The following is a 14689-nucleotide window of genomic DNA, read 5'->3' on the forward strand; positions in this document are numbered from 1 at the left end:
AATCGTTAAACTTATTTATGTACTTGATTAACTTCATTCCTTTCTATCGACATGGGTTCTAAACATAAAAAGGATACTATACATTTGGGAAATGAATATATATTTCTAATCGATTCAACGCGACGGTCTGCGAATAAATGTTGACATTTTGATTTCCCCATTGGCCTGAGAGGAGTGTATTGAGATACTTTCTCTTCAAACACTTGGCCATAAATTGACCGAACGTCAAGCAACAACAGTTAATGTGTTTCCATTGATTGCCTCGATTATGGAGGCAGGGCTGAGGTAATTAATTGCATGACAACGAGTATGCAACTAGACAGCTGGAAGGACCCGATTAGCTGGGCCTGATTACATAGAGCTGCTTAAGGACTAAAAGATGCTAAGCACAACCAGATTGTAGTCACAGCCGATGTTCTACCTTCTGTTGTGTAGTAGTTAAAAAGCAAGACAGTTCTTTTCAGTACTGGGAAGTCTCCCGGAAAATCTACTCCGCGGTTGTAGAATATAAAGCAAGACAGTTTTCTAAAGAACAAACTCTACCGGGCAAGTATATACACACATGGTGTTACCACAAACCAAATCCATAACTAATGAATTATTTTGCTTACCAGAGTAATACCATGTCACATGTACAAATTGTGATTGGTATCCTACTAATTTCTGCTCAGCGGGGAGTTGTTAAGCAATATTTTTTGCTGGGGTAGCCCTATAAAATAGGGCCCAGATCCGAATGAAAGAGAATTGATTGTTACTACGTAGACCCCCTATGATTTATTGTCCCGGTTTAGCATTGTATATTTATTCTTGGTAAATTTCTGCCATGCCTTTGTTTTGGGGTTTTCATCAAACTTGCAAACTGCATTTTCGATTGTAATTTGTTTCTATTGTATATTATGTTTTGGACTGTGAATTATGTCGCAATTCAGAGATGACATAAAATAAATATACCATAAACTACAAAGAAGATACTAATTGGCGAAAACAATTACCTCTTGCAACAGTAAATCATTTGATCTACAGTGTAATGCCCAATGATAAATTATATTAATTTAATATTTATTGTGTCCATAAACTAAAACTGACTAGGTAAATTTTAATTAGTTGTGGGTTGAACAAAGGCAAAATTACTATTTACTATCAGTCTGACCGTTAATCTAAATCAATGTTAGTTTAGGCTGTGTTTGTCGTCACCCTTTGTCCGTATAAGTGGTTAGTTCTAATTAATAAAAATGAGTTATGAGTAGTATAATACAAGTGGAAAACGTGGTATTTGAAGATGAACAATGGCGACAGAAATATGTTTTTATTAAATCTAGTTATCGCTTTCGCGCACCACTGAGTCAAACACTTTAACAGTATCTAGCAACAGCGTCCAGCATTATCCTTAAGATGACCAAAGCATACTGACTGAAAGGTTCCTCAAACACAGGTTCTTTTCAGAACCAACACTACTCAAAAGGAGATAATATTCACATGGTGTTACCGCAAACCTTCATTAGTTATTCTTCCACCATGCAAACGTTTCAAATACTACCTGGAAGTATCTATAATTGTAATGCATTATTCAAATATTACACATTTAATGTACTGTTTGAATGCTGTACATTAGAAAACACAATTCACGAGACGAACAAATAAATGGACCACATAAAATTGAATTAAATATGTAAGTATCAATTGAATGGCCACAATTATTAATAACAATAGACTTGCACCAGTATGTCCGCGTCTTGTGAAGAATCTCATACTAACGTGAGTATGGAATAAATGGATTTCTTATGACGTCATTGACCACCATCTTTGATGAAAACCAATGAGAAAGTGCGCGCGTGTGTGCGCTGCACACGACTCTCAGCCAATGAAAGGCTTTCATGGGTGCATGTTTCATCGAAGATGGCTGCCTGTACAATTGGCTTAGGCAATGGCTGAGGCTGAACCGCTGAACACACATATACTTCCACATTCTTCATAACATTGTTCTTGCAGCTTGAAGCCAAAGCCGTAAACACGTTTCATTAAAGAATACGGCCAATTCATGTGGTATATTACATGCCTGCATTACGAATTCATGATGCCTGCATTACGAATTCATGATGCATTCGTAATGTACTTGTTCTTCGTGACATTGGTCTGTGACGCCGGAGATAACACTGATTTTTTTTTTTTTTTTGTATGGAGCTCTAGGAATCCGTTTATACACCGATGTATGTTAGCATTGTCCAACAATTCAGCAGAAGTTTTTTGAGAAATGTTGAAATAACACTTAAATTGTTGAATTAACCCTTTTTGCGTTACATCAAAAACTTAAAATGTTAGATTTAACAAACACAATGCTGGATCCAACACTTTCAAAGATAGTCACTCACCGAACTCATGCAAGTGTTGGATTCAACTCTTAATTTTGTGTATGGGTCAAAACCAAAATTAATAATTCCTTGGACGGTGAAATAACCCAGATTTACCAGCAGGCATTTCAATAAGCCCACTGAAAGCTCCAGAAAGTCCAACGACCTTGCAATACACAACACCTTTCAACGAAAACATAAGTATTATTGATTTAGTGAAAACCCAATCCACTTAAGTGTCACCGTACACCATAATGCCATAAAGTGCACAACTTCTCTAATGGGAACTCTAGACGCAATGCGACATTTTAACGACACTTTAACCCAATCAAATTAAAAACCTTTCTGCTCTCCAATTTTATTAATAAAATTGAAATCCCACAAGATCAGATGTATCTCTTCTTGCAATTTATATCGTGGATAAGTTAGGATTTACCATCAGTAAAAAGATATTAGTCACAATTTGTCGTTTGATCTTTCAACGTCTATTAAGCTCTTTTATAATGACTTCTGGGTCTTTGGCGGTTGTATGTTAATATCACATAGCCTAAATCACAGGAGCGTCCTGGCTTAAAGAGTTTAAAACGGCTTGATACAAGACCACCGCCTGGTCCTTCAAAAGTCTAGACACAATGTCAATGACCGGTCTTATTGAATGCCAACAAACGGCTTGATACAAGACCACGAATAAAGATTACGCGTAATACAATGTTGATATGAAGCAAAAACTAACTTTCTGGGGTCTACTTGATACTGTAGGTGATCAAAGTTAAATGGACTGGACACTATTGGTAATTACTCAAAATATATCTGCATATCAAACTAACTTGGTAATGAGCAATGGAGAGCTGTTGATAGTATAACACATTTTAAATAAAACGGCTCCCTCTGAAATATATATTTTTTTAAAGAGGTTATTTCTCATTAAAACATTTCAAATTGAGAACTTCAGGTCCGAAGTCTTTCTCAGGACTCTGAAAGCGCACAACAAGGGTGTATTCTTTCATTACTTTCTTGCAACTTCGTTAACCAATTGAGCCTAAATTTGCACAGATTTGTTATGTTATGCATTTGATGGAATACAGCAAGTTAGTGAGAATATTGGTCCTTGAAGATATCCAAACGTACCAGTGCCTTTAAATATTTGCCACGACTCTCAAAAATCACTGTTACTGAGCAACAACTCAAGGGAAGGTTAGGCATTTTCGTCAATAGTTGATTTTCAAACGCAATCTGCGCAAGTCTGCGATCGATTGTAAATAGATTAATTTTCTTTGCTGAAAAGTTAATAGGCCTTAGATCTTTTGCTAAATACATGATAATAAATGTACCTAACCAAACAATTGACATTTGCAATTTACTGGCGCTTCACTGAGTGTATGTATCTAGAGACTTTACTAAAAAGGTCGCTTAACAGCCAGTCAGTTTAGTGATGCGCATGAAGTTAAAAGGTATTTGGAGAAGCGGAAAAGGTCGCTAAAAAAAGCCCGTTAGTCTAGTAATGTGATGCGTATAAAGTAAAAGGGTATTTGAAAAAGTAAATATTTTCCCAGAAATTCAATTCAACATAATTGTTATTCCCATTTTCGCAAAACATTATATTTACCTGTGAGTGTTTGCAAAATAAAATATTATATTTATTTATGGGGAGAGGGATTCACTTTTCGGTCAATACTCTCTTATGAATGCAAAGAAATTGACGACCATTCTCTTGAAGACAAGCAGGGTATACTGTTTGAAACGTCGAGACTAAACCGCCTCTTTTCGGAGCCAAAACTCCCTGCCACACAACAGGGAGTTTATACATTACCCACAAGTTTATACATTTCTAGTTACCTCTGACAACCCTACGTTTGAATTTGCGCGCCTCCCTGATCGTTTATAAAACAGTGTCTAGTTTTGTACCAGTTCCCTGTTGGTGCAAAGAAGTACTTTAAAATGTCTAGCACCATTACACGGACTTCCTAATAATAATAATAGTAATAGTAAGACTTGTAATGCGCACATATCCACCCTATTCAATATCCTGTTTGTTCCACGATTCTTGTATAATTGTTTTCTTTTCTTTGTACAACTACAGATGAGACAACATTTGTCACCAACAGTGCCAGTAGCAACACCATACAAACGTGATCTCACGCTAATAATAGAGTTCGTTTATTTGCCACTATTCAATCGGTGGGTTGTGGCACCGACAGTTGAGTAAATAAAAACGAAGTACCACGTCATGGACAGGGCACTTTGCAACGAGTTATCAGTCAAACCATTGGTTGAACTCCCCTCACCGACTGTAGTGCGACTTGGCAGTAGCGCAACTTAGCAGTACTGGGACAACCAAGTTGAATTCGAGCAAGTTTGCCAGCAATACACCAATCTTAGTGCGCACATCCTTTGGTGATAGCCTTGCAAAATGAATGTGGATTTTGATTTTCTCTCGAAATAATCTAAGCCTCGTGTTTTACGAAACAATTTTTGGTACTTCAAGAAGAAAACATCGAAGTATTTCCAGCGACATTCATTAAGGACTGATGACAAGAGCAAGTTCCGGTTCGTGAGATGTAACGTCGAGGAAAGTTAGACTTTGACCCTGAAGATGTTATATTAGATTCCTGACACACAAAGAGGGGTAAGTCATTTGCTGCAAGACGTCGTACAGTACAAATTGCTACCACAATATGCTTAAAACATTTCACAATGTTTAATGCAATCAAAGAAGATGAAGTCAAGTTTCTTTAATCGTTTGAGACAATCTCCTAAAACCTTATATATCTCAACTTCACTGAGACGTCTTCAAGTGTTTCTGCTCATTTGTGTCTTAACTTGCCTGCTCCGTCCAGTCAAAGGTACTGAACTTACAACTCAAACATCAGATATTCATCAAATTCTCCAAGGCGTAACGAATACACCACCGGATCTGGAAGATGCTTCGGAGTCTAGCTTCTCAAGAAAAGGAGAATTTTATCTTGGAGGACTTTTTGATATTCACCTGGAGCAGGATGGAGTTTGCAAAGCGATAAATCCAAGGGGTTTGAAGTGGATGTATGCAATGGTGTATGCGATCGAACTTATCAATGCTCAGCAGGATTTGCTTCCCAATATAACACTAGGTAAGTATACCAACAGTAAGAACTACTTCTGTTTTATTGTGGACTTTTTGTGTGTGACTTCATGCCTGTATATGCTTCGTTTTTTGAAAGGACAAGGGTACCAAGGCAATTTATCCTTGGTAAAGCGAACACTAAGGGGAAATTACAATATTACATTGTGTACCCTTTCTGAAAATTGTAAATATCGGAGAGTACCTTTGAAGGATTTGGGTACTTTTTTCAAAATGTCCATAGGTTAACATTAAACTTACATGGTGTGAAGATAATGATAGTGGAAAGCTTCCCTTCAAACCTTACTTACTGAGGTGCTGTAGTTTTTGAGAAATGAGTAAAACAATGTCATGAAAATACGAGACGAAAACTATTTTCATGACATTGTTTTACTCATTTCCCAAAAATTACAGCACCTCAGCACGTAATATTTTCAGGGAAGCTTTCTACTATCATTATCTTCAAACTGTGTAAATTAATTGTAAATCTGTGGACTTTGTGTTTTTGGTCCTACAAAAGTTACATAGACCCTTTAAAGCATAGGTACAGTAACGGAGACAATGTGGTATTGTTTTGCCCCTGTTCTTGATGAAGCACTATTGTGCACCCTTTCTGACAGTTATAAATATCTGTGAGTACCTGTATTCATCGTACACTACCAGAGACAATGGGGCATTGTGTTGCTATTGACTCTCATACAGGTAGAGTATAGATTATGAACCATTGATTTCCCCCACCCCCTCCTACGCGATTCGCTCCGTTGCTTCTCAGATTGTTCAAGTGTTAATAAAATAGAAGGGATCGTTTTATTTGTTCGATTGGGTTTTACGAAAGGACATGTTGAATAAGGCATGAGGTTGCTGTTTGGTTATTATATAAAATAAGAGAATCTACACACGTAGGCCATGGAAAAAGGGGCCTATACCTCTGCCAAAGTATATGCCTATACCACGTGTATGACATGGGTTTGGAACAGTGCATGTACAAAATGCATCGTACAATTTTGTAAACTTCATGTGCTTTTGATTTTGTTACCTTTCTATTGCACTGGTGAATTCTCAAATTCAATTATTTGTCAACAAGAGTATGAAATAAACGTGATATTGAATGTCTTTTATTATTGTATTGTATAGACCATACATTTTAATATGGAATAATTGTTAGGTGATATTGTGTGTAAGTCATGCTGGCACTTTTCGAAACTCGTTTTCGGTTCATAAGGAAATATTGGGCAAGCGGGGGAAAAGACAACATTCAGTGGAGGGCTGTTTAATGTATCGAACATTGTACTTACTTGGTATCGCTTTGGGGCAATGTGGGGGTAGGGGAGGGGTTCTGTTAAGGGGGGGGGGGAGTTAAGTACCACGGATTACCGAATAGTACTGCGGTGTACTAATGAGTACTGTGGGGCAGTGCAAAATACTGCTGAGTAATACGGAATCCAGCTTTAATGTTTTCCCTGCCTAGAGTTATTTTGTACAAAACAAATCTCATGCAGTGACATTGTTGACAATTATTTTATGTGCCTATACAATGTTTTCAAATAGTACCACAATCATTCCTTGAAGTTGAGTATCCCGTACTTAATTTGCGTTCATGCACAGAGATAATTCATCCAAACATTGAGGGTTTTTGGCTATATCACCCATTAGAGTTCGGCTTCTCCTAATTACAAAGTCCTTATAAACCTCTTACGGCAAAGCTTGACTATTGACTATGGGAGCTGAACAGAATCTGCAGTGGGCAATTACAAATAAAAGAACCAAGACCGAGTAAAATGGAGCTGGGAGTCTTTTGTACATTTTCCCAATGAGTCACTATGAAAAACCTGTGTCATAAATCCTTACCTATATCTTAGTGTGGTTTTGCTTTTCGTTTCGTTTCATTACATAAAGATACTCTCTTAATGTAAAAGAGTGAAAAGCTCTATGAAGAGCCATATGAGGGACAACTCTTTTTTGAGTGGTCTTCCACTCTTTTAGATTGAAGTTACCAATAATATGCAGGGCCTTTAAAATGGTGCATCACATATTCTTCTGTCAGTTGCTGTCAGAAGATGGTATTTGCACAAGGTCTATAAAAGCAGTGTGTTTCGCTCCCAATGCATTCAAGTGTATTTTTAGGGTAAAGTATTTTCATTCTAAACACGGTCTCCTATTTTATTAAGCCCTCTATAGGGGATGCCCGAGTAGAAACAAATGTTCAGTAAATTAGATTTTTATATTATTTTCTTTCTGGCGCACTTTCCAGTCGGCAATAATCACTCGGTACCTCACGGGGCCGCTAGAACAACCTTAAAGGTGCCTTGAAGGGACAAATTTTCAGGTCTGTTTTGAAAGGACAAGGGCATCGAGGCGTTTTCTCATTGGTAAATGGCACCCTGTGAGGACAATGTATACACTGGAGCGTTTCAAGGGCACGAAGGCATTGCTGACCAGAGGGCATAGAGCCAATCGCCTTAAAGGGTCACATTTCTTGGTTAACCCTCTAGTCCCTGCACCGCCCGAGTTGCCGAAATAATTTTGTTTTTCTTTTCAAGATTCTTGCAGTAACTTTACTGAAATCGTAGTTCAAATTTTTTAAAGATAGCCAAGGCTTATTATTTATAGTTAAACGCACAATTTTTGACCCTTTCGGTAATATTTGTACAAGTCCTCATTGGGGAACAATAAAAAACCCCCAACGTTAATATTTATGGCGATTATTTTTGTATAATGATAAAATGGATACAATAGCTTTTCAGGGCATTTATCTGGCTCAATGCTGATTATTTGCGAAGGCATAAGTTTTCGAAAATATCACCATGAATGATAAATACAGTTTCCTTTGTGTTTATTAATAAGCGTTTTGTTGGGTAAGTGCTAAATTATTTCATCATCAATAGCTTCGTCAAGTCAACTGTGAAGAGAAAAATGAATAATGATGTAAAAACAACTAGATGGATTCACCAATGCGTAGGTATACTATTGACTACCTATAGTTTTATTTTGATGTTTCTTATTTTCTACAAACAAAAGCTATAGCGAGGTTTCCTCCTACCGCATAATACAGTGTATCGCTTAAGGTGGCTGGGCGGTCCAGTGGCTAAATGGTTAAACTATTTCCCATAAACACCATGTTTATAATAACAACGGTGGAAATAGTACAGCACAGTTACAATAATTGGAATCGTATTAATACAATACATGTTTCAATTTACGACAAGTCAACAGACACAACGTCACTGGATGGGAGAGCACCAACATTTATTATCCTCGTTGCCTACGTGAATTATCAGGCCGGTATTGATTGACTCCGAGCATGAAGTAAACTGAAAACCCCGCAATTTAAATGGAAATTTGAGTGAATCGAATATTCTACTTTTACAACATCTTCCCAATTATTATTCGTCTCCCAACAAAGTGCCGGATCCGAAGGCAATGTGTGTGTCCCTTAAGGGTACACAAAATATTACAGTAAGAATTCTTTTACGAAATGTATACAAAAACCCTAGGCCTACACAAACCCTAACCCCAACCCTAACCCCAACCCCACACCAGCTCAAGCGTGTAGATCAAAAGGGGTCATCTCTAAGCTTAGGCATAAACACAGATGTTTTAGCTCAAACACAAACAAGTTTCTGCTGTTTAGTCTCGGAAAGTCACCAGTCTCCTCCAAAAACTTGTAAATAGACGAACCAAACGACATGCAAACACGTATGCTTGTTTTTGAAAGGGCAAGGGCGCAAAGGGTTTCTTCTTGGTAAAGGGTACCCAATGAGTAAATTAATTGTAAATTTCTACAGGAGCATGTCAAGGGCACCAAGGCAATGACCAGGGGGCATGGGCGCAATCACCTTCGGTGCCTACTTGAAGTATCACATGTATATGTTCAAAGTACAAATAAATATTTCAGCAAAAGTTCTCTCAACTCGCTTTCGGAAAAAGTCACCGTGTCAAATAAATTTCAGCATAAAGAGCAATATAGCGGATACACATGTATATTAATCATCATTCGCTGTAAAACATAATTTATCTTATAGTGAAACCTAGTAAAAGCTATGAATGGTGTTGACTTGCAATTAGGGAATAAGTTTGTGGTTACACCTTGTCATCAATCTCTCTTGAGCTTAGCTCAGTCGGTTTATTTGTAAACACAATTCACGAACAACCCACAGTCATATTCTTTAAATATAATTTAATACAAAAAATAACATTCTTAAAACGAACATTGCGTTTTGAGTTCTCTAGTTCCTCTGAAAAATTAGGGCCGAAGGCCGGAGAAAAGTAAGATGGGAAAGAAAATTTAATAACATGGAAGTGGGTTAAATGTTTCAAGTCACACCTCACATTGAAAACGTGTAAAAATATCATTTTATTTGATAATATTTTAGAGCGAAATGTGAAATATGACGTCACCGAAGAGCAAAAACAAACTGGGCTGTACATCCCCATTAAAGAAATTTCTTCGGCAGACATCAAGCTCAAATTAGCTTTTGTTTTGATTTAATATCACCAGAATTCAGGCAGACATCAAGCTCAAATTAACTTTTGTTTTGATTTAATATCACCAGAATTCAGGATTGAAGTATTACATTTTCTATTCGTTTTTAGGATATCACAAAAGAGTAAACCCAAACGGTTTCAAACACAGTGGCATACTGCGCCATTTACACATCAGATAAAGATTTGTAGTTTTCCTCCCCTTTTTACAAACCCTCATCGGAAAGTGGATGAATCACTAAAATGAGTTTAACCTTTACTTTAATGGGTATTATTGCCAAGATTATAGCTATTACACCAAAGCCAACTCTTTCTATAATGGAAGCGGCTCATTATTACCAAAGCCAGTGTAACTTTAACAGTCAATAATTCATGATAGTGCATTATCAAACAATGGACTGGCAGAGTCAAGGTCATTATGAAATACTTATGCCTTCTTAATTTTAATCCAGTATTGGTTGTGGGGGATGCTTATGTTTCTTTTGAATAGTCTTCCTGTGCATATTCGCCAAGCTAATTCTTCACAATGTTTTAAGTCCCTGTTAAAAACTTCTTGTTTAAAGCTTCTTTTTTTGCAATTTGCTTATTTATATCTTGTATCTTTCTCTCATTGTTTATTTTATTGTTTCTTTTATGCGCTTAGAGGCTTTTGCATTAGGCGCTTTACAAATGTCTTATTAATATTATTATTATTATGTGCACATCTCTTGAATAGGGAATGAGCACCATTGTTTGTTGTTTGCTTGGTTGTTTGTTTGTTTCTGGTGGTTGCATTGATGTATGCTTCGTTTTTGACAATGCAAGGGCACCAAGGCATTTTCTCCAAGGTTGAAGGCCGTGGACACTATTGGTAATTGTCAAAGACTAGCCTTCACAGTTGGTGTATCTCAACATTATGCACAAAATAACAAACCTGTGAAAATTTGAGCTCAATCGGTCATCGAAGTTGCGAGATAATGATGAAAGAAAAAACACCATTGTCACACGAAGTTTTGTGCGTTTAGATGGTTGATTTCGAGACCTCAAGTTCTAAATCTGAGGTCTCGAAATCAAATTCGTGGAAAATTACTTCTTTCTCGAAAACTATGGCACTTCAGAGGGAGCCGTTTCTCACAATGTTTTATACCATCAACCTCTCCCCATTACTCGTCACCAAGAAAGGTTTTATGCCAATAGTTATTTTGAGTAATTACCAATAGTGTCCACTGCCTTTAAGGGCACCCTATGAGGAAAGTGTAAATTTTGTGGAGACTGGTGTACTGGAGGTAAAATGAACACATGTGACCTTAGTGTTATACTTGTCGAGACGTATATACGTGTAGCAACTCTGTTAACACTCTTTGATCGCACGACCCAATTTCTTCTCCGTTCTCTTTATTTCGGTCCAGTTATTGACCAAATTCACTCTTTTTTCTATGAAAGGTGAGAGATTCACCACCAACCCTCAGAAGTAATTTCACAAAATTTCAGGTGTTGCTTTTTTTTTTAGACGCGCTTTGGATTGAATACTACTGGAGCCGATGATACATTACATCCATCTCACGATGACCCGTCTGTATTACTATAGTGGTTTTAATTCTGACATCACCATTGATAAATCTTAGTTGTGAAATCGAGCTCATCCTTTAAGGCACTGGGCACTATTGGTAATTGTCAAAGACCAGTATTCTCACTTCGTGTATCCCAACATATGCATACATTAATAACAAATCTGTGAAAATTTGGACTCAATTGGTCATTGCGAATGGTCATCGCAGTTGCACAAAATACGTGTTTGCTTTCAGAAGCCATTAAAACGCTTCAGGCTTTTTTTTTTTATTTGTGTGAGAAATTACTCTAGAGGGAGCCGTTTCTCACAATGTTTTTTACTATCAACAACTCTCCGTTGCTTGTTACCAAGAAAGTTTATATGCTATTACACAATTGTGTTGATTCAGGCCTGATACTTCACGAAGGCAACGGATGTGATTGCCCCCATGCCCCCTGGTCATTGCCTTGGTGCCTTTAATCAGCCCCAGTAGAAATTCCAAATTCCTCTTAGGGTGCCCTTTACCAAGGAGGAAATGTCTTGGTGCCCTTGCCCTTTCAAACAACGAAGCATACATGCCTGTTGATTGACTAACCAATGGTGTCCAGTGCCTTTAAAAAAAATATATAAATTTCCAAATCGGTCTGCAATAAATATTCACCGGCTCAGCCGACTTTTAAATATATGAGACTGTGCACCTCTGACAAATGGATTTACGAAAAAGCGATTCGTTCACACTACGCATAGTCAATATCAATATGTTGTCATCATGATTGATTTGTCGCCAAAGGCTGACTAACAATTGAAAGCACTCTTGATAACTCAACGACCCTCCAAATATACAAGGTGTTCAATTCAGTAACACTTGCCTTTACACCTAGCCCAGATCCATACAATAAAACCCGATGAAGAATCAATCATATAGTTCCCGATACTTGTAGCTTGCAAGACTGAATACTAAATGTCATGGGGTAGATTTCACAAAGAGTTATGACTTGTCTTATCAACAGTTGGAACGAGTTACTCGTCCTAACTTAGGACAACCTCTAAAGAGTCTCATGTCCTAACTTGGGACTACCCTGCAACCATTATCACGAAACGCTATAGGATTAATCCTATCTCGAGTTAGGATGAGTAACATCCTAACTTAGAGGGTGTTTTCAATGCATTCAACGTGTTCGGTAACAGAACGTAAGTCATCTGAAGTCCTAAGATTAATCTTAAGTTAGGAAGAGTTTGGTGAAATCGACGGCTGAACTACGAAAGAGTTATGACAACCCTTGACTTCTAGGACTAGTCCTAACTTGAAACCACCCTTCACTCCTAAAGAGTTATATGACTAGTCCTAACAAAGGACTACCCTTAGCTCCTTAAGAGTTAAACAATTCTCCTTAAAGCCATTGGACCCTTTCGGTACAGAAAAAAAAAAAAAAGTTCACAGATTTACAAATAATTTACAGGGTTTACAGAAGGCAATGGTGAAAGACTTCTCTTGAAATATTAGTTCATGAAATGCTTTACTTTTTGAGAAAACGGTAAAACAATATAAATTCTCGTTAACGAGAATTACGGATTTGTTATAAACACATGTCATGACACGGCGAAACGCGCGAAAACAGGAGTGGGTTTTCCCGATATTTTCTCCCGACTCCGATGTCCGATTGAGCCTAAATTTCCACAGGATTGTTATTTTATATATAAGTTGTGATACACGAAGTGTGGGACTTGGACAATACTGTTTACCGAAAGTGTACAATGGCTTTAAGACGAGCAGAGTATTCTGTTTGAAACGTCGAGACCAAACTGGCTCTTTAGAAAACTAAAACATGGTTGTAGCCGCAAGTTTACTATTATTATTAGTTTAGTCTTATCACTCATACCATGCATGCAAAGCTTCAAACATCACTTCACAAAGTTTGCTTATTGCAAATCTTGGACTATACACTTCATGGAATAACTTTCTAAATTGAGTACCGGAAAAAAAAAATTCAAATTTCAGAAAGACTCTTTCGATTTGAAATGCACGGAATAATTAAATTAAATTTCCAACTATTAAAAATTACCGACAGTTCCGTGAGAATACTTATTACTTTATAATTTCTTTTGGCAGGATCTTGGCGAACAACTATCTTTTAAGTTGATGTTTTGCTTTGCAATTACACTACAACGAATGAATAATTGTGTCCACGGTAAACATTCAAACAATTCCGAGCGGATTCAATCAAAGTTATTGGCCGTCGACGCCCGGAAAAATTATATTGAATTCTAAAACCCCGGATATTTATGTTGAAGTATTCAAATTTGTAGTTTAATAAAAGCCATATTAATTTTGTCAAGCATCCTTTTGAGGTTTTTTATATTTGTAAAGACTACGAGCTTCTAGGTTAATTTGTAAAATTCTATTCGGAGCTGATTTGTACAGCCCTCGATGAAGTTAGGATTTGCTCTGTTTAAAGGCAGTGGACACTATTGGTAATTGTCAAAGACTAGCCTTCACAGTTGGTGTATCTCAACATATTCATAAAATATGTAACCTGTTAAAATTTGAGCTCAATCGGTCATCAAAGTTGCGAGATAATAACGGAAGAAAAAACACCCTTGTCACACGAAGTTGTGTACGTTTAGATGTTTGATTTCGAGACCTCGAGTTTTAGATCTGAGGTTTCGAAATCAAATTCGTGGAAAATTTCTTTCTCACAATGTTTTATACCATTAACCTCTCCCCATTACTCGTCACCAAGAAAGGTTTTATGCTAATAATTATTTTGAGTAATTACAAAAAGTGTCCACTGCCTTTAAGTGTATAGTCGGGAACCTGTTTGACATCATGTAGCCTAAAGTGTTGAGCCTCAGTATTAATTAATGTTTTCGCTTACAATATACGGTGTCAGGACACTTCGTACCTTGGACACTTCGTTCCTTCCTACAAGACAATTCATACCTTCTTACATTTTAAAACCTTTAATGGACAACACAAACGAAAAAAGTATCTGGCCTCGGAGGAAAGACATTGTGGATGGGGGAATGGTTGAAATTTTATGTGAGAAAGTCTTAAAAACTGAGACAAAATAGTCAGCTTGTTTGTGATGCTTAAAAAACAAAAACAATCAACATGTTTTGTTTATGGTCACACTGTTTATCGTTTGACTTGCTTCCACACACGACTACCAATGATTTCACTCTTCTCTTTATATACAAGTTTATGCAAATCATACAGATTTACAAACAAAAGGA

At 37.0% G+C, this 14689-nt stretch overlaps 1 protein-coding gene across 1 annotated transcript in view; it reads left to right on the top strand.

The window, feature by feature from the left end:
• The window catches only part of LOC139947026 (extracellular calcium-sensing receptor-like), a 58274-nt gene that overhangs the window by 14712 nt on the left and 28873 nt on the right, over positions 1–14689 (top strand). The window contains exon 2 of the mRNA XM_071944845.1: positions 4429–5455. Within this exon, the coding sequence (XP_071800946.1) occupies positions 5050–5455 (406 nt within the window). The 5' untranslated portion in view covers positions 4429–5049. The remainder of the gene's footprint in view (positions 1–4428; positions 5456–14689) is intronic.

Source organism: Asterias amurensis, chromosome 14 (genome assembly GCF_032118995.1).
Source record: "Asterias amurensis chromosome 14, ASM3211899v1".
In the NCBI taxonomy this organism is placed as follows: domain Eukaryota; kingdom Metazoa; phylum Echinodermata; class Asteroidea; order Forcipulatida; family Asteriidae; genus Asterias; species Asterias amurensis.